This window comes from Nymphaea colorata, chromosome 13 (genome assembly GCF_008831285.2).
Source record: "Nymphaea colorata isolate Beijing-Zhang1983 chromosome 13, ASM883128v2, whole genome shotgun sequence".
NCBI lineage: Eukaryota > Viridiplantae > Streptophyta > Magnoliopsida > Nymphaeales > Nymphaeaceae > Nymphaea > Nymphaea colorata.
The window spans coordinates 8028539-8049309 of NC_045150.1; the positions used below are offsets into that span (position 1 = coordinate 8028539).

General features: G+C 40.0%; 3 protein-coding genes across 6 annotated transcripts; 1 reads left to right on the forward strand and 2 right to left on the reverse strand.

The window, feature by feature from the left end:
- Nucleotides 1-236: 236 nt before the first annotated feature.
- On the forward strand, nt 237-18382 carry LOC116266785 (probable plastid-lipid-associated protein 14, chloroplastic). 3 transcript variants are annotated; one of them, XM_050081161.1, is made up of 14 exons: nt 237-471; nt 1842-2207; nt 2362-2405; nt 2495-2573; nt 2667-2783; nt 2954-3136; nt 3314-3400; nt 4959-5065; nt 5223-5310; nt 5441-5521; nt 5660-5736; nt 6354-6489; nt 6983-7045; nt 17600-18382. In XM_050081161.1, exons 2-14 carry the CDS (start codon nt 1848-1850, stop codon nt 17852-17854), a joined length of 1677 nt encoding a protein of 558 aa, XP_049937118.1. In that variant the 5' UTR covers nt 237-471; nt 1842-1847; the 3' UTR covers nt 17855-18382. The 3 variants fall into 3 exon arrangements, with proteins under 3 accessions (XP_049937118.1, XP_031504001.2, XP_031504000.1); XM_031648140.2 differs by lacking the exon at nt 17600-18382 and adding an exon at nt 7133-7920 and having other exon boundaries at nt 240-471; XM_031648141.2 differs by lacking the exons at nt 6354-6489; nt 6983-7045; nt 17600-18382 and adding exons at nt 16854-16989; nt 17464-17562.
- LOC116266786 (GDSL esterase/lipase At4g10955-like) lies at nt 8493-12452 on the reverse strand. Of its 2 annotated transcripts, none has more exons than XM_031648143.2 (3): nt 10895-10918; nt 9680-9795; nt 8493-9584 (listed from the first exon to the last, which is right to left on the reverse strand). In XM_031648143.2, exons 1-3 carry the CDS (start codon nt 10901-10903, stop codon nt 8594-8596), a joined length of 1116 nt encoding a protein of 371 aa, XP_031504003.2. In that variant the 5' UTR covers nt 10904-10918; the 3' UTR covers nt 8493-8593. The 2 variants fall into 2 exon arrangements, with proteins under 2 accessions (XP_031504003.2, XP_031504002.1); XM_031648142.2 differs by lacking the exon at nt 10895-10918 and adding an exon at nt 12194-12452 and having other exon boundaries at nt 8500-9584.
- A 757-nt stretch (nt 18383-19139) lies between the features above and the next one.
- On the reverse strand, nt 19140-20447 carry LOC116266787 (GDSL esterase/lipase At4g10955-like). Its single transcript, XM_050081162.1, has one exon. The coding sequence runs from the start codon at nt 20009-20011 to the stop codon at nt 19163-19165; it is 849 nt and encodes a 282-aa protein (XP_049937119.1). The 5' UTR covers nt 20012-20447; the 3' UTR covers nt 19140-19162.
- Between the last annotated feature and the right edge of the window lie 324 nt (nt 20448-20771).

Below are 20771 nucleotides of genomic sequence, written 5' to 3' on the forward strand. Positions count from 1 at the left end.
GAAAATTTTAGATGTTTCGAGGACTATGATATGATCTGATCTGCTCACTTTCCTTCACAAACCAGGAAGAGAGATCTGACAGCATGGGTGCTCCGACCCGAATCTCGCATCCGCGTGCCGGAATGTATCCGACCCGTTTAGCGGGCAGGGGCCTTCTCCGGGCACGCACCCCACGTCAGGTATACGAGAGCCGTCCGCATGGTACGGCAGCTCTTGGCGGGAAGAAAACGTGACGAGCGCGAGCATTCGGGAGGTGGGGCGTCGGGCAACGGCGGTGTCCTCTCGTGGGGCAACGCAGCAGGCGTCCTCCACCACGTTGCTTCCACGCCTCCCTCTCTTTCTTCCTCTTCTCTATATATCACTCTTTGACTCCTCCCGTTCCTGCTCTCCCTTCTCTTCGGTGGACGGAATTCTGCCTCTCCCGGGCGCGGAAGAAGCCAACAAGAGTTGGACAACCCTTGATGCTCCTTTGTAAGCATTTCTGGTTCAGTCCTTCTTTTTTCGGTTATATTTCTTTTCTGTTCCTGTAGTGAGCAAATTCGGGGTCTCTTGATTTCGTAAAGCCCCTGGCCTTCGTGGAAATAGGACCATTTTGTCACCTCCCGGATTGTTTCTCTGGCGACTCTGTTTGAGTTCGGGGAATTGGGGTGGTCTTTAGTTGAGGGTGGTGACTGGTGAAGTAGGAATTTTCATGGAACTAGTATCCAATTCCATTCAAATTAATGAATTCATGCATGCGCTTGAAAGAAAAATAAAAAGGGAAAGGGCTTCACGCTTGAACGTAATACAGCTTAGACTTGTAGTCTTTCCTCATTGAGAGTTCCTGAGAAACATGAATTGTGGGATCATGTAAGCTGTACATTCTAAGATCCTTTTGGAGGGAAGAGTTTCAATGTTTAGTTTTTCTTCATATCTGATGATGGTTGTTTGAGGAGCCCGCTGTTAGGGAAGCGGACTGGGACTACTGGGGTTCAGTTCCTGACTATCCTAGACGGTTCTAGAAAAGGACTAACATAGGTGCTTGTTTGATCTGAACTTAGAGGTGTATACTTAATGGAGATCATGTGTTTAATGAGTTTTACTTCCACTTTGTTTTTGGAGTGATCAAGTCTCAACTGCAAACTTTGTATTGGACACGATGATAGATATTTGCATTGAACTTCATGATAGAAAGAGTTAAGCTTCTTATTTAAATCATTTTTTTAGTTAAAAAATGCATTGATTCAGATTAAATGACAAACGTGCTATACATAGGAACATAGAAAGAACATTACGTATATCTTCTATTGCATTGTTCAGACCATTTGATCATTCAAAACCTCACAATGACTACCATAATACCATTCTGTTAATATCTTTGTGCTGTCAAGTGTCAACTGCATGCAATTAGTTTACAGCAATTCTCTGTGAACGTAAATTTGTAAACAGTAAATTTAGTAAGCTACTCCAGTCTAATCCCGTCACAGATAGGAGCACTGAAATTATGTAAGAGAGGAAGGAAAAATTGCTTCACCTCACTTCTAGTTAGTTGCTAGAAATCCCAAGTGTCACTATGGGTTTGGAAATATGAATTGCATGATAACAGTGTTAACCGGCTCTAGGTTATACATACAATGTCGGTTTGGTATTCTCTTTGGCATTAAAGATTGATTCATATAACAGGACTTTATTGTGTTACCAGACACCTAATATGGTTACATGATGAGCAAGCATGCGATTCTTCGCAAAGTATGCTTATGATGTTGTTATCTTTCATGGAGGTTTGTGAGATGAAGCAATGTAGCTCATGCTTTTTAAGTCAATTGCTCCTGACCAGTTTTGTCACTTTTTCTCATTCGCAGGCATATATGCTAATGGCTTTTTGTGGAACCAATCCACCATCCAATGATTTTGTTATGATAAGTCGATATCAACTGAACAAAACAAATATACCACTAATGGATTTAAGAACTGGAAGCAACCTGCTTAAATCAAGTCAACAAAGATCCTACAATTTGTTCTTAAATGGAAAGCAAGCGAGACCTTTGAGTAGAAAACCTTTACAAACAGAATGTTCTGCTAAAAGGGTTGCAAATAGAGAATCCCATGGAAGTGAAAAGTGCATAGATACTGTTCTTGATGTGGGAGAGGAGGAACCTGCCATCACCAGATTCAAGATGTCAGACTTTTCATTGTGTGATCGTGTCAGCATTGGCCTTGCAGGCAGGGTATGCTCTTGGTCTTCAGCTATCATCTGACTATCAAGAAATGAAATTATTTCAGTATTTTTATGATGCAAAGAGTATGTCCCTCTTCAAGTGGTTGCCGTTTGTAATCAAATGGGCTTATTTTGAAAGTAAATTATAATTCATATTTCTACAGGGGGATGAAGTGATTTTTGAAGCCATTGTTAGAGATCCTGACAGGTTAGTTCTGTTGAAAGTCTTTTGATGCCCGAAGAAGAAAAAACTGACTATTACTGAGGACTTACTCCTTTTTATATTTCCAAAAATAGTCCGCTTTACAAATCAAAAGTTGTGCTGCGACAACTTACTACCTCCCAAGCACAAAGAAGAGGGAGACGGGCCTTGGAGGTGGATTTTTTTGCTTGTATCTTCTTTTCCTGTATCTTAACAATTTTATTTATCTACAGTCTACTCATATGCTTTCTTCTTTCTGATGTGCAGGTTCTGAAGAAACTTGCTCGTCGTCACCTTATGTACCATTCATATGCAATGCAGGTTCATGGCTATGTATCACCGTCAAATGGTGCTGATCATGGTTCTTTTGTTCTGGTGCATGGAGTAGGTGGCCAAATCTGAGAAAATCGTGTTACCTATTTCAGTATTAATAGATTTTGTCCTCAGTTGATTAGATGTTAAAATGTTTCCAGATGGATTTTTCCTTATTTACAATGTTTGAAGTGGTGTTCATAAATTTTATCTGTTGTCTTTACATGGTTTCTTTTATGTAGTACCATGGGAGTTACTCTCTACAACATTGGCTTCAGCTTGCAAACTGGCTTCCTACCTTAGAGGCTACTCTAGCATTGGATGAAGAATGTGCTAGGAGAGTCGGTGATGATACAATTGGAGGGCCTGCTGTTACACGACAACTGAGATTAATTAGAATTCTAATGAGGGACCTTCTGATTGGAGTAAGCTTTTCTCTTTTGTCCTGCAAGCCACAGTGTTGCACATTTCTTTGTTCAATGCTTGGGCTACTCATTGAATTGGACTACTTTGTTTGACGATCTGATCTGAATGCAATTTGTGTAAGTCCTTTGTTACCAACCTAACATTAATTACAGAGTTATGCTATCCTGCCTGTTTAGGTGAACTACTTGCATAGCCATGGACTTGCTCATACAGAACTGAGACTGGAAACTGTGCACATCAGCCCAGTGGATAGACATGTCAAAGTAAGCTGTTGATGCTATTTCTTAGTCTGTAGCTGCACCTCTAGTTCCTCTTGTTGAATTTTCCATTGTTTGTTATCAATACAATAAAAAAAGAGATTATGTTGTTCTTTTTCTGTTGTCAGGCTCCTTACACTGTATGTAACGCTGCTTAACATGATGCATGCTACTTTGTTTATTCTGATGGCTCTTGACAGGAGAATTTTTCGAGGAGATATTTTTGACTAGGTGATCATTCCTTTTGCTGCATAGTTCCAGCCTTCCAGGTTTTAATGCATTATAATCTATTTTGTAGGAGGAACTTGCACTTGAGTTGGTGGTTGGACTGTGGACGATAAAACAGTTTGTAAACACATAATGCAAGCCTTATTGGTTATATAACGTGACATGACATAAAAAAAAAAACACAATTTTAATTTTTTATTCTAAAAATTCATTGAAAATTGAAAAAACAAGAAAGCACAAAATCTAAGAAAAAAGAATCCATGAAAAACGTGAATTGCATAAAAATAACAAATATAACAAGTATATGCTACCCACAACATGCAAACTTTCATTAGGGATAATTAAAATTGCTGTCGGTACTTAAAAGTTAAATAGGCATCAAAATAAATAAGTTTTATTTTGCATGAGTTACTCCTTAGAGTCTTGAAACAACATAATGGCCACAAGATTGAAATTTCTGTTTGTTTTGGAGGACAAACATAGACTGTTATGCAGAAAACCATGAAAGCTTTAGTTTTGGTATATGAAATCAGCTCTAGTTTTTATTCTTAAATATGCAATAATGCCTTTCATGACGTACTTACTACTTAGTATTGTAAGAATTTATGTAACTTTTAACTTACTTTTTCGTTTAACGTAAGATATGACTCCACATCATAGGATACAAATAACATTGGGTGTACCTGGGGGCACATTCTCTCTTTCTCTCTCTCTCTCTCTACACACACACACACACACACACACACACACACACACACACACACACACACATATATATATATATATATATATATAGTTGTGTCCTTGTACCCATGTTTCTGGAATTGCTTTGTGTCCATATCTACTTATGTAGTCAAACGTGCTATACAGGCCTAGTTGGTGGACCATCAAAATGGTCTTAGCAGCACCTAGGGAGGCTAAAAACAGTAAAGTCAAGAAAGAAAAATCAGGAGAAAAAGAAGGCTGAGAAAAAAAAATGAGAGAGAGAAGAGATGAACAAAGAACGACAAAATAGAAGAAGAAGAAAAAGGGAAAACCTTTTTCTAATGCATTTTCTTTACTTGACACCTAGATGTCACAGCCTAGTTGAAGGTGGCACCGAAGGCTTCGTTATGCTTTTGGCTGCAAAGGTATCTGCACATGCACCTACATGCATGTGACACAATATTTGAGTTGTTTGAGAAGAGTCATGTTTCTTTAGAACTATTCAAGCTAGATCCAGCTGAACTAAAGGCCTTTGGTTCCAGTTTGGTTCTGTCATGCATCTTTTAGAAGACATCTGTATACCAGATTATTTGGATATGTGTTCTTTTTTTACAAACTTCCCTTCTTTCAGGTGGGGATTCTTGGAAATGCTGCTGATTTTGATGATGGAAATCCAACGGAGAATACACTTGAAGGAAACAATGACAGGCGGAGAATGATGATTGCATTTGACATGAGGTAGGAGAAGTTTGCTTTCAAGTTTAATTTGATGTTTCATTACTTAGAACTTTTTTTGGCTGCTTCTGCTTTTTTATATGTTTGCGTAGTTGAACTGACTCACCTGCCCAACATATGTATATTAAATGTTTTGTTTCTTCCTTTTTGCATTGAACAGGTGTGTGGGGTTTATGATGGCAAAAATGGTCTTACGAGAACTAATGGATCCTTCCATCTTCATGAAGTTCAAGTCTTTCCTCACAAAAGTAAGATGCTGATTATCTCCTTCGCCCCTACTCCCCCTACTCCTTTTGTCACCCCTTCACCCAGTACCATGCAGATGCACACACCTACACAAATCAAGATCGTTTTTTATTATTCTATCTGTTAATCCAGGGAAATGATCCATCGTGCTTGCGTGAGTTTCTCTTGCCAATCCTAAACAAAAGTTCTCCTTCGGGCAGTTCTGGTCTTCAAGTATGTATCTGATTCTTTGGCAACTTAAGTTACTACCTTGTCATGTAAATTTATTAGGATGTGTTCATTTTGAGGGGAGACAATCATGGGCCATTGAAGTGAGTGCTTTCAAATGATAACTGCATCCGTTGCTTTCAGATACTTGACAGGAATTGGGGTGCTGGATGGAATCTCCTGTCATTAATGCTTGCAACAAAACCTTCTGAAAGAATAAGGTAACAATTTTTCCACTGAAGAATGTGGTGTATCATCAAATTGCTAGTTCAGTAGTTGTCCTTTCTTTTCTTCCTTCTCTGGCTTACTGGAGGAGGAATACCAGCACCTACCATGTAACCTGGAGTTGTCTACAAAACATTCAACAGAAGCACTGGTTTCTAATCAAAATTTGTCCTGAAATCCTTTTTTTCCTTTGATCCCCACTTGACCTGTGGTTTGATAAGGCTGGAAATCAGCTTATCAATCACCTAACCATCAGGCTTGTAATAAATGTGTCATGCATTCCTTATTTTATTTCTATTTTATGTGTGACTGTGACCTTTTCCCTTTTTTACCTTCAAAGATAAAGATGATGACCTTTTCTCCACCTGCATGATCATGACTAGCATTTTCTCCTGATCTGATCTTCAAGCTTAACTTCATCAGCCAGGTCCATGAGCATGTGAAAGTTTCTGCCTGTGCAATGAAACTGATGTCATTAGAATTTTAGAATCATATCTGCTTGTGTTTTGTGATTAACGTGTCTATTGGTTTCTCAAATGCAGCATGCAAAATGTTAAAAAATTTTGGCAATTCTTATTGCTTTAGTAATTTGAAGAACTGCCTATCCCTGCAGTTGCTTAGATGCACTTCGGCATCCCTTTTTATGTGGCCCAAAGTGGCGGGTGGACTCATCAGTTGATATCATTAAGTGGGGAGTAGGTTCTACTGCTGTTCGGATCACAGAGGAGTATATATATGGTCGACATCAGGTAAGCATGTGACTCTTTAATAATTTGCTTGTGAACTTCACAATTCACCTCCTTAGCCTATGGTATGTTTTTGCAGTTTTACTAGCTGGCAGCCACTAGCGTGTGAGCGTGAATAGGTCTAGAGGTTGATGAAACGGCCTTTGGCTTTCGCTTATTGTCTAGATAGAGATGAATTGGGTTTCTTGTTCCCTTGATAAACTTGCTGCATTAGTTTCTTCGCGGGGTGAGAATCATATGTGTGATGGCAATCGACTGAGATGGAATCAAGTAATATGTATCCACTTGATCTCAAATTTGATCTTGTTTACCATCTTTATAAACAAAATTATAGAGTAGTAGGATAAAATCTATCTGGTCCTAGAACAGTTGTTTATGGTGAAATTAGCAAAGCTACCATGGCTGCTACTGACGAACATTCTTAGATATGGAGGTATTATCTCTTCCTACAGTCATGCAGGGATAAATGGTGACAACATTCTTTTGCTGTTAACAGCGGAGTAGGTTGGCATACTTCATTGAGCTGATGGAGAAGCTTAATCCTTACCCAGAGCTGAAGGTAAAACTTGTACTGTTCTAGTCGGTATCTCTTTTTGTGTGCATTTTCTGTTGCAGCTGTTAAAACAGGAAATTGTTGCAAGTGCAGAACTGGAATGAGTTCCTGCCAGGAACATGGCGCCTTTTATATTCCACTGGCAGGCATATTGGTCTCACTCTCCGCCAGCCTTTGCCAACTATCCTTATTGGCAACGCACACCTGGCCTTTACTCCATTGTCGGATAATTTCTTATTCATTCAATCCAATGTAGATTTTACGGTCATCTCTGCCACTCAATGGCCACACAACAAAGTTGGCGCTGCTGGGAAATTGCAGATAACTTGTAAATCTAAAGTTGCAGAAGGTAGTTGGATTTATGGAAGTGAGGAAATCGATGACAGGCCGAGTTTAATCCAGTCTGGTTCTCAAGAATCGTCTGCCAGAAAACCTACTAACAGAAGGGTATGGAGGAGAGCAAGCCCGGTTGAGGATATCCCACAGGCACTTCCCGTTGCTAGCCTCTTACCAGGAGAAATAGAGGTGACAATGAATCTGGATGAAGTGCCAGAAGATGTAGAGGGGATGAAGAAGGTCTTGCGGGAGGTTCGTGTGCAGATCCCACCTGAGATGTTCGATGTCTCGAAATTAGTTTGTGCGACATATGCTGATTCAAGATTATTGATTTTGCGAAGTGTTGCAGGTTCTGCACTCCTATTTACGCGTACACCTGCACAATCTTGAGGGCTACTGCCCACCCATGTTTGCCAAGTTGTAAATCTTAGCTAACTTGTAAAATATGTAGGGCTATTGCCCAGTCAAGTCTATCGGTTTGGCTAGGTTGTACGCCTTGATTCTTTCTCCGGAACTTCGGCAGATTAGAGGTCTTTATTTGTTTCGGCTATTTGTACATTATTGCTTGGTTCATCTTTGGCCAGTTTTCCCAACGGATTGAAAAAAGAAAAAAAAAAGAACTGCCAAATAATGTAGCGTGATTTGAGTTGCGACAAGGGATTGACGTAGGCCGTCTATAACGATAGATATGAACTTGATGCAGGTGAAGGACAATTTTTCTCCTTCCCATGTGAAAATCAATGTTGTCAATATGAGCATATCCATCAGAAGTGAGGAAATTTTTTCACGTAAAAGGGTTAGATAATGACCTAAGCGAAGATCTCTCTCTCTCTCTCTCTCTCTCTGAGCCTGTAATATGGTTCATTACTTTTCTGTGCACTTTGACTGAATTTGATGGGATTTCAGCTGTTTCTTTTGAATCTAATTTCACAGATGAAAGATCTAATTCTTCAGGTGCGAAAAAAGAGGGGAGGATCCTTATGCACAAGTTGCAGTTCATAAGGATTTAAAATCAACAGACTTAGAAGATTTTCTTCAAAATTTATCAGAGTGAAGGGTCATGAAGGATGATTTGTGCGTCGAATTTTCACGACTTTTTTGACTCGTAAATTTGAAGGTTCCGGCTTGATCCATATAAACATATTTCAACGAAGCTACAAGAATTCAGCCAACCCTCCCTTAAATAGCCAAGTGTTGAATTCACTTGGCTATACTTATTTATTCATTAGGTGCTAACGGTAAAGCGCATATGATGGTGGTGGACACTATCTCTGTACGGTGACCATGGTGTTTGTATTCCAGAATTAAGTCATCATCCCACCACTGTTTGATTCCATGGCACTCACCCGCCCCCTTTTCTGCCATATTGAGGATGAGACAGGCGGATGGAGTCACGTAAGGCAGGTGGAGCTCTTCGAATTGAGGACCGGCCGTGGGGTTCAGCTGGGGCATCCAGTTAGGCCAAGAGAACAGTGGTATCTTCGCCATATCTCGCTGATGGTAGTACTTGATGTAGCCGCTGCAAATGAAGTCTCCCGGATTCAACAGGAACCGTGGTTGCCACTTGACGAGATTTTGGAAGGCCTTCTGACCTGCATCTGACGAGACTGCTTCTTTCTGAGCATTCACAAACATGTTCCAGGCAATGAAGCCCAAGGGATTGATGAACGTAGTGTTTTTGAACAAGTCAAGAACACCCTTCCCCAAGTGGTCCAGAACGATGGGCGGATTGAAGAGAAAAGTATCCAAGTAAATTCCACCTTTTGCCTTGATCTTTCCGACAAGCAATCCGATGGCAGCACCAAGGGAATGGCCGCACAGCCAAATCTTGTTTTCTTGGCCGCATAAAAGAGAGAGGCGGTGCACGGCTTCCAAGGCAACTTTGAAGTTGTTGGACCAGGCGAGGCCGCCGAACGGCATGTTCAACACTGTTCTTCGGTCGCAGTCCGTGACCATGCCTCGGAATGCCAACACCAAGAACGGAGTTTCCGGCGCGTCCAGGTGGATGGTACGCTGGTAGATGGCTCCAAAGATGCCATCGTCATCAGGGCTGATGAGCTCTTTCAACAACACATAGCCGAAAGACTCCCACCATGGTGGTGCCAAGGCACGCTCGCCGATTCCGCCCTCTCGGCGATCATGTTCCAGGACGTAAACACCATTAATGAAGCAGGCGGCGACCGCATATTGATGCTCTTCATGTTGCCACCTGAACCAAGAGCAAAAAATGAAAGCAAGTGAAATAAGAAAGACAGATTTAGTTAATTCTACATTTAAATCATGAACAGAGAGTGAGAGATGCACCAGTTGGTAGGTAAATGCTTAGGTCCATGCGATGTGAAATCCGCCCTTTCTGCAATTCCACTGTACTTTTTGCCCGAAAATGATGATGAGGAGTTGTTTCCCATTTCAGAATTGAACTGAGAAAGTGAAAAAACATGATTTTGCCCCTTCGAAATTGAAGACAAGAAATGTACGAATATTTAAAAGCGCACACATGTATTTGTAATGTAAAAATATTTAATATAATGTAGTTAGTTATTGTTTTTATAATGTTATCAGTTATAATTAAAAGGATACAGACAAATTAATGACCACAATCTCTTTTATATGAAGTGAGTTTTAGTCATTTTGTTTCTTTGTTTCATCAATTTAACTTAAATTGTCAGCTAGCTTTTTATTATTTTCAAATCAAGAGTGCTTTTTAATAAATCCCACCTGCTCAAAAACATGGAACTAGACCTTCTGTTGTCTTCCTATGTTTTTTGTATCAGTCTTTTATCTTCCTTTGCCGGCAGAAAAACTGAGATGACGCCAATAAAATGAATTTCCACTTTTCTCATTCCACCTGGATGTTGTTGAACATGCTTATAAAATATCTTCATTGTTTATTGCTCTCTCTCTCATATGAGGAAATTTTTTTGCGAATTAGGTGCCACGAAAAGGTCCAAAACCTCTTTGTTTTGTTGATACATGTTTTCTTGTTAAAATAATTTGTAATTTGGAATAGATTTACAAGTTTGAGATCCAAATCCACAATAAGAAATTATAATGACAGTGCATGTTTTTTATCTCCCCCAAAAAGTTTTGGAATTCGTAAAATACTTAGATACTTGATTTGCGAGTTTATTATCATTTCTTGAAGCATGATATCACATGTATGTTCTTGAAATCCTTCCCATGCAGAGTTCAGGAGGACATAGCTTAAAAGACAACAAAAACAGAATACTCCACCATCGCCTTTCTTCTCTTCTCCTCAAAACCCCCATGTAGATCATTATTTTCCTAAAAGTCTCTTCATTATTTAATTAATTCTCAAACACTTTCTTATGGAGAGCCTGCTCTCTATACTTTTGCTAGCTACTCAAACAAGTTTGGTATCAGACCAGTGTTTGACAATATGATATAATTTTTTTGAATTGACTCTATAACATCAAGCTCCTCCAACTCCAGCTTCAATTTTTCTCAAAACCAAGTATCAAATGAAAGCTCGTAGGTTTGGAGTGTAAAACTAAATACCTTATTCATTTTACATGATCTTTGGCAGCATATTGTTGAAGGATACCAAAAACCTGAAGAAGATGTTACTTCGGCTTCACTGACTCCAATCAAGCAAAATGAATTCAAAGATTACATGAAGAAAGGCACTGAAGTGCTTCTCTTTCTTCAACAAGGGCTAAGTAAATCCATCTTTCTTGGTATTTAGAATGCTTCAAAATCAAAAGAAGCACGAAATATCTTGAATAAGGAATTTCAATTTTTTGATAAAGCTGTACCAATAACATTTCAATATATTTGAAAAGAATTTTACAAAGTCGATGGAAGACAACAAAAACATGCAAAAATTCTTTTCTTTGATTGCTCAATTACAATTGAGATTAGAATTTTTGGAGGCGATATGGACGATGAAAGAATTGTTGAGAAGGTTTTATGAAGTCTTGCTGCCTATATGTAACTTGGAGTTATATATATAGCTCTAAGGCTATAATCAAAGTAATCATGATTGAACCGAAATTAATTAGATGAGAGGATCTCCTTCTCAATTTATGATCAAAGTCTCTCCCTCCCAACATTAGCATAAGGATATTTACTATAGAAATAAGATGTCATTAATGCATCAAGGTTCCAAGCAGAGATGGAGCTACATTGCAGCAGGAATTGCCCACACCAGCCAACAAAATTACTTTATTTACATATACAAACTTTATTAATTTTTAGTTTTTTCATATATGAGTGCCCCTTCAAAGTTTCAAATTTAAACTAATAGTGCCCCTCAACCAAAAGTAAGCTCCCAGTCATAATGGCAGTTACAACTTACAACTGAAATTTCTAAGAAAGAAAAGACAATCAATTGATATGAAAGATGTAAAAGTTTTGTAAAAAAAGAAAAAAATGAACATTGAGGCCAGTGGAAGTTTTTTTGTCCAAAATTAATGAATAGAACATGATGATAAATGTGTTGACTGCACCTAACATGCTTGTAACCATGTCCCAAGACATGCCTTGCATTGGCCACTAATGTCCTCCCATGTCAACAGGTGCATAACTCTCTTCTTTAAGCATGTGGGTGCCTTTGTGTATAGTATTGGTAAAGAACATGAAAAGATTATATATGAAGCTGCACTACTGCCATCGCAGACATTGCCGCAGCTTAAGACATCAAAGGCCGGAGAACAGGGAGGTCTTTGGGCCTCATTCCAGCTGGTAGGGATGAACCTCTAACTCAGCCAAAAGACAGATCATACCTGAAGGTGGATTTGGAAAGCCACCTGGAATAAGGAGCCTAAGAAATGAAGAGCAGAAGAAACTTTTGTTTACCTTTTTTGTTTGGTATTATGGGATTGCGCAGTCCCTTGCAACTTCGACCAAATGAGGCACTGTTAGCATGAGAATAATTTGGACTCCTTCAGCTAAAAATTTCTCAAGCCAATGCCTCCTCAGAAGATCTCCTTTTACTAAGTAGGATGTAAAAGGAATGTAGAGAACTCTGGCCGCTCGGATTTCCTTTTACTCTCAAACGGCCTGCAAGTAATGGATGGAAGTCGCACAACAATGATGCTTAGTAAGGGGAGTTTGCAGCCAAGGGTCTTCCATCCTTTCTAGAGCATGGTATCATCTTTTATAGTTCTCGGACCCACACACTTGATATTTTTTGCATAAATAAGATGCAATTTCTAGAGAAAAGTTAGTCTATCTTCACCATGGTTAGTTTCATGGTGAGGAAGAGAAGCGCCTGTTTCAAATGTATTGGAAACATTAATGGCATGCGATTTGATATCTTTTAAAACTTGAGCGTGTTTTTGTTTTACAGTCAAAACCTGTGCTTGCATTTTTGTAAATTTTTTTAACAGGTGTTAACAACATACCACCTGAAAAAGAAGCCCTAAGCATGAATTGTGCTGGGGTTTGGGTGAGTAGTAGCTGCCTTAAGCTTGACGGTGCACGAGTATCACCAATAGAAATCAAGGTGGAAAGACACCATACACCACTCCTTCCCGACCAGCTATACTATACCTCCTTAAACCTGCATTTTGTAACATTTTCAATTTCTTGACTGCAACCTAAATTTTAATAGATATTTAATTTAGCTACTTTTTTTTTTATTAAAACTCACTTTAGACCTGAGGAACATGGTTTCCAGAATTTTTTAGGGTTTTAAAGAATTATAGCTTTACATTCGTAAATGGCACGCGAGGGATTAAGGCAGAAACAAGGGGACGGGTTAAAGAAAAACTTTATTATTTTAAAACATCTTCGCCTGATCTACTGCTCGGGGACCTTCTTAGGGTAGTTTCTTGCCATGTACTGGCAATCTCAAACGCCTATTAAAAAATTCACAGAAGAATGGCCTGTTTTTGCATTAGAACAAAGATTTCCATGCATGACAGTTCATTTCTTCAAGAGAAAGATCGTTCCAGTATCATTACTAACTATCAGATGGAATTTATCACAGCTGTTTTGTTCAAAATTATTTGTTAAGTGAAAAGACAGCTCCAAGTCTGCGCTGATAGAAGGATTTTCAAGCAAAGAACGGAAAAAATAAATTTAAAAAAAGGACACGGAGACTCATGTGATTTGGAGAAAATAATTAAATTCTCCGAGATCCTCGACTGCTTTAGATTCTTACATTTGTTTTAACATGTTACAATAATATGAATAATTTTTGTTTTATATTAAAATAGCCATAATAACAAAATACACATATATGCTCATCAAAAGGTTTGCGATTAAAGTTTCGGAAGTATATAAAAGGGCCGTTTGGAAAATTAGATGATACCTCAAAACCTGGTTTGGGAGGCAAAACTAGGTTTTTCTTCAATACCAGATTCTTGAAGTGCATTGGTACTATCAAAATGGGTTTGAGGAATGCCTATTTCTGACAAAACTTGATTTGGTAAATTGGGTGAAAACCCTAACACTGATCAGTCATTCATAAAAAAAAAAAAAAAAAACACTTTCTAAAATTTATTAGAAATTTTTCACAAAACTGGGTTAGAAGAAGATGTCATCCAAACACCCAGAAAAAGATACTTAGATCCACATCCAATAGATTCAGCAGTTGCAAGTAACTTGCATGTGAGCAGTGGTGATTGAACAGAAACTTACATCAATATGTGAGGGGCATACATACGCACTATGGCAAGACTGCTGGACTGACGATATTTCATGTAGGTCGCCATATTGAGTTTGAGTTGCATGCACAGAAGTGTACACAGGGTGGCAGATTTTTGAAATTTCTTAGAAAAGAAGTTGACATTATAAATATTTTCACCTTTTTTACAATCATTTTTTACCCTTTTTAAAATTTATTTTTATTATTTTAATAGAAGTATTTTGGTCACACCCCTTGTGCATGTAACCAGCTTGGAGAAATAAGTTAGTCACTGTTGTTTGGGCGATGAATGAATGAAAGTAAAGCACTGATGACTCGTAGAGAATAAAAAATATATGCTGTATATAGTGACATGGAATATGAGTACACCGAATAGAATCTGGACATTTTTACTTTGCACGCTCATCTTTTCACGTGGTGTTGGTCTCTAAGACTTTGCAGCCAACCTGTGTTTACATAATCATGATTAGAATGCATCATCTGAAAGGTGCACCACTAAAACACCCAACATATATAATGTCCAGTTCTTTTGTATGTCTAGGTAAGAGGGGGAGCTGCTCGGCTTAAGGTCAAAACCATTACCCAAACCTTTGTTGTCTTAGTACAGAGCTTGTTTTCTGTGCTTTGGAATGCTGCTCCTCTTGCACTTCAACTTGCATGTCAATAGTTTTTCTTTGGTAGTATAAATATAAGGAGCTAAAGTTTCAAGAAGTCAAAATGGATACTAGCCGTCTACCAGCCCATGCTCCATCTGTTGTAACAAATCCCTCATAAATACTTCCTTTGTACATGGTTTTTCTAATGCTAAAAGCATCTTCTTAGTGGGACGCAATGTTCTCTGTACCAATTATATAATGGTGGCAAAGGCATATGATTCGTGATTCATTATCATAAAAGAAAGGCCATCATGGACAACTACGTTTTTTCATTTTTTATTAGGCCTGGGCGTCGGCCCGGCCCGGTATGGGCAGGGTTCGGGTCGAGGATTTCCCTTATCGGGTTCAACTTGAGTGAGCCCGGCCCGGCCCGACGGACCATTAGGTCAATGTCTTCCTGATTTCGGAGGATGATTTCCTTCCTCCGCCGCGCCCTCCCTCTCTTTTCGCATTTTCCAGTTCATCGTTTTCTTGGATCAACTCAGGAGATGAAGAGTACTTGGACACCAACAACAGCACCTTCACTGTCTTCTCGTTTGCAGTATGTCTGTGAAAAACTGGAGGAAAAATATTCTTTGTTTTTTGTTGGGCCTCATTTCTTTTAACTCGACCCGTCTGCCTTTGCCATCTCTACCGTTGAGCTGAAGCAGACGCCCAAACGACAGAAAACCAGTCGTCTTCCTAGTGCGAGGAGCAGAGATCTCCTCTTGCTTAAACAGGGAGGCGACTTGGGTATAGGAGGAAGACGGCGTTTGACGCCTGCAGACTTTCTCCTAACATTCCTTTGGGTCTGCCGGCGCTGGGAGGTGGTCTTCCTCACAGCGGCAACACAAAAAACAATGGCAAAGAAGGATGAGGTGGCGGCCGAAAGCGCCGGACTCGGCTCCAGCCACCTTCTGTGCGGTGCAATGGAGGAGGTCGCTCCTCTCTCCGGTGGCGGTGATGGAAGTTGGGCAGAGGCAACCTTGGAGGCACAGGAGAAAAATCGTGTGCTAGGGTTTCATGAGAGGGCTAGAGAACTCTCGTGAGGAGAGAGAAAATGAAAGTGAAAATGAAAGAAAAAATCGGCGAGGGCTTTTATAGTCGAATTTTGAACATTACAAAATCAGTCCATCATTTATGTGTTATTTTCGAAAAATGTGTTAAATTTCTTAGAAATTAAAGCCGCAACAAAAACGAGCCGGGCTGGGCTCGGGCATGGTCGACCAGGCCCGGCCCGGTACCCGGCCCAGCCCGTCAAATAATTGGGCCGGGCCTGGGCTGGGTCTTGGGCCCGACGGGCTGACCCGGGCTGGCCCGGCCCGATGCCCAAGCCTATTTTTTATGCACTTTGGCTTATGGTTAAGTGAACCAACACTAGAAGTTTTTTCGATAAGGTTTTCCATAATAATGGTGGCATAGGCATGTGTTCTCTGAGGCTGTGAGGGGTAAGGAGTAAAAGAGAATTTATTTTTAGTCATTGTAGCTATTCTTTGAAAAAAAATGGGCATTTTGGAGATTTTACCTTTTTTTACTTTTCATTGTCTCCTACAAAAGTTCCACAACAACCTTGCCAGGGAGAGACCCTCTAACCTTTTATTGCAATAGCAAAAATTGGTAGTCTCCCTACATTAAGGGTTAGAACGAGCAGAGAAAGTAAACCAAACCACGATGACACCAAAAGCTGAAGGAACCAAAATTACATTGTTTGGGTTATAAGAGACAAAATATAATGACCAGGTTGTTGTTGTTGAAGAATTTGCACTCTATGAAATAAGTAGTTGTAGTTGTTTCCAATCAAAATTTGTTCTGAAATCCCCCACTTGCCGTGGGGTTTGATAAGGCTGGAAATCAGCTTATCAATCACCTAACCATCAACTTGTAATAAATGTGTCGTGCCTTATTTTATTTCTATTTTATGTGTGACTGTGACCTTTTCCCTTTTTTACCTTCAAAAATAAAGATGATGACCTTTTCTCCACCTGCATGATCATGACTAGCATTTTTTCGTAATCTGATCTTCAAGCTTAACTTCATCAGCCAGGTCCATGTGCATGTGAAAGTTGCTGCCTGTGCAATGAATCTGATGTCACTAGAATTTTAGAATCATATCTGCTTGTGTTTTGTGATCAACATGTTTGTTGGTTTCTCAAATGCAGCATGAAAAATGTAAATTTTTTTTGGCAATTCTTATTGCTTTAGTAATTTGAAGTACTGCCTATCCCTGCAGTTGTTTAGATGCACTTCGGCATCCCTTTTTATGTGGTCCAAAGTGGCGGGTGGACCCATCAGTTGATATCATTAAGTGGGGAGTAGGTTCTACTGCTGTTCGGATCACAGAGGAGTATATATATGGTCGACATCAAGTAAGCATGTGACTGTTATTATTTTGCTCGTGAACTTCCCATTTCACCACCTTAGCCTATGGTAATTTTTGCAGTTTTACTAGCTGGTAGCCACTAGCGTGTGAGCGTGAATAGGTCTAGAGGTTGATGAAACGGCCTCCGGCTTTCTTATTATCTAGATAGAGATGAATTGAGTTTCTTGTTCCCTTGATAAACTTGCTGCATTAATGTCTTCAGTGGGGTGAGAATCATATGTGTGATGGCAATCAAGTAACATGTATCCACTCGATGTCAATTTTGATCTTGTTTACCATCTTTATAAGAAAAATTGTAGAGCAGTTGGATAAAATCTGTCAGGTCCTAGAACAGTTGCTTACGGTGAAATTTAAAAAGTTACCATGGCTGCTACTGACGAAAATTTTTAGATCTGGAGGTATTTTCTCTTCCTATAGTCATACAGGGATAAGTGGTGACAACCTTCTTTTGCTGTTACAGCGGAGTAGGTTGGCATATTTCATTGAGCTGATGGAGAAAATTAATCCTTACCCAAAGCTGAAGGTAAAACTTGTACTACTCTAGTTGGTATCTCTTTTTGTGTGCACTTTCTGTTGCAGAATTGTTGCAAGTGCAGAACTGGAATGAGTACCTGCCAGGAAAATGGCGCCTTTTATATTCCACTGGCAGGCATATTGGTCTCACTCTCCGCCAGCCTTCGCCAAGCATCCTTATTGGCAACGCACACCTCGCCTTTAGTCCATTGTCGGAAAATTTCTTCTTCATTCAATCCAATGTAGATTTTACGGTCTTATCTGCCGATCACTGGCCGCACAACAAAGTTGGTGCCGCAGGGAAATTGCAAAAAACCTGTAAATCTAAAGTTGCATAAGGTAGTTGGATTTATGGGAGTGAAGAAAAGGATGATATGCCGAGCTTAATCCAGTCTGCCTCTCAAGAATCGTCTGCCAGAAAACCTATTAACAGAAGGATGTGGAGGAGAGCAAGCCCGGTTGAGGATATCCCACAGGCACTTCCCGCTGCTAGCCTCTTACCAGGAGAAATAGAGGTGACAATGAATCTGGATGAAGTGCCAGATGATGTAGAGGGGATGAAGAAGGTCTTGCGTGAGGTTCGTGTACAGATCCCACCTGAGATGTTCAATGTCTCGAAATTAGTCTCTGCGACATATGCTGATTCAAGATTATTGGTTTTGCGAAGTGTTGCAGGCTCTGCGCTCCTATTTACGCGTACACCAGCACAATCTTGAGGGCTAATGCCCACCCATGTTTGCCAAGTTGTAAATCTTAGCTAACTTGTAAAATATGTAGGGCTATTGCCCAGTTAAGCTTATCGGTTTGGCTAAGTTGTACGCCTGATTCTTTCTCGGGAACTTCCGCAGATTCGAGGTGTTTATTTGTTTCGGCTATTTGTACATTATTGCTTTGTTCATCTTTGGCCAGTTTTCCCAATGGAAAGAGAGAGAGAGAGAGATTTGTGAAGTGTTGCACAGGCTATTTGTACATTATTGCTTGGTTCATCTTTGGCCAGTTTTCCCAATGGAGAGAGAGAGAGAGAACTGTCAAATAATGCAGAGTGATTTGAGTTGCGACAAGGAATTAACGTAGGCCGTCTATAATGATAGATATGAACATGATGCAGCTGAAGGACAATTTTTCTCCTCCCGTGTGAAAATCAGTGTTGTCAAGATGAGCATATTCATCAGAAGTGAGGAAATTCTTTCACGTAAAAGGGATTTGATAATAAGGGAAGATTTCTCTCTCTCTCTCTCTGAGCCTGTGATTTGGTTCATTACTTTTCTGTGCACTTCGCTGAATTTGATGGGATTTCAGCTGTTTCTTTTGAATCTGATTTCACAGATGAAAGATCTAATTCCTCAGGTGCTATAAAAGAGGGTGTGGGGGGGGGGGGGGGGGGGGGGGTTCCTTATGCACAAGTTGCAGTTCATAAGGATTTAAAATCAACAGCTTGAAAGATTTTTTCCAAAATTTATCAGAGTGAAAAGCCATGAATGATGATTTGTGCGTCGAATTTTCACCACTTTTTTGGCTCATTAATTTGAAGTCTCCGGCCTGATCCATATAAACATATTTCAACGAAGCTACAAGAATTCAGCCAACCCGCCCTTAAATAGCCAAGTATTGAATTCACTTGGCCATACTTATTTATTCATTAGGTGCTAACGGTAGAGCACATATGGTGGTGGTGGACGCACTCTCTCTGCACGGAAACCGTGTTTGTATGCCAGAATCAAGTCAACATCCCACCACTGTTTGATTCCATGGCACTCACCCGCCCCCTTTCTTGCCATATTGAGGATGAGACAGGCGGATGGAGTCACGAAAGGCAGGCGAACCTCTGCGTCATAAGGATCGGCCGTGGGGTAAGGCTGTATCTTCGCCATATCTGGCTGATGGTAGTATTTGAGGTAGCCACTGCAAATGAAGTCTCCCGGATTCAACAAGAACCGTGGCTGCCACTTGACGAGATTTTGGAAGGCCGTCTGACCTGACGAAACTGCTTCATTCTCAGCATTCACAAACAAGTACCAGGCAAAGAAGCCCACGGGATTGATGTCCATAGTGTTTTTGAACAAGGCTTGAGGACCCTTCCCCAAGTGGTCCAGAACGATGGGCGGATTGAAGAGAAAAGTATCCAAGTAAATTCCACCTTTTGCCTTGATTTTTCCGACAAGCAATCCGATTGCAGCACCAACGGAATGGCCGCATAGCCAAATCTTGTTTTCTTGGCCGCATAAAAGAGAGAGGCGGTGCACGGCTGCCACGGCAACTTTGAAGTTGTTGAACCAGGCGAGGCTGCCGAACGGCATGTTCAACTTTATTGTTCTTCGGTCGCAGTCCGTGACCATACCTCGGAATGCCAACACCCTGAACGGAGTTTTCGGCGCGTCCAGGCGGATGGTACGCTGGTAGACGGCTCCAAAGATGCCACCGTCATCAGGGCTGATGAGCTTTTCCAACAACACATAGCCGAAAGACTCCCACCATGGTGGTGCCAATGCAAACATGCCGGTTGGACGCTCTCGGCGATCATGTTCCAGGACGTAAACACCATTAATGAAGCAGGCGGCGACCGCAGACTGATGCTCTTCATGTTGCCACCTGCACCAAGAGCAAAAAAATAAAGCAGGTGCAATAAGAAAGACAGATTTAGCTAATTCTACATTTAAATCATGAACAGAGAGTGAGAGATGCACCAGTTGCGAGGCAAATGCTTAGGTCCATGCAATGTGAAATTCGCCCTTTCTGGCGTTTCTGCAATTCCACTGTAGTTTTTGCCCGAAGATGATGAGGAGTTGTTTCCCATTTCAGAATTTAACTGAGAAAGTGAAAAAAACATTATTTTGCCCCTTTGAAAGTGAACACGAGAAATATACCCATATTCGAAAGCGCACACATGTATTTGTTGACCAGTATTTGATAGTTATTCCCTCAGCTTATGTAAATTTTTCATTACCCAAAAAATATTTAATGTAAAGAAGTTAGATATGGTTATTATAATGTTATTAGTTATAAGTAAAAAGACAGACAAATTAATGACCACCAGTCTCTTCTATATAAAGTGAGTTTTAGTCGTTTTGTTTCTTTGTTTCAACAATTCAACTTAAATTGTTAGCTAGTTTTTTATTATTTTCAAATAAAGAGTACTTTTTAAAAAATCCCACCTGTACAAAAACATGGAACTAAAGCTTCTGTTGTCTTCCTATGTTTTTTGTATCAGTCTTTTATCTGCCCTTTGCCGGCTAATATGCGTTTATATTTTTTATC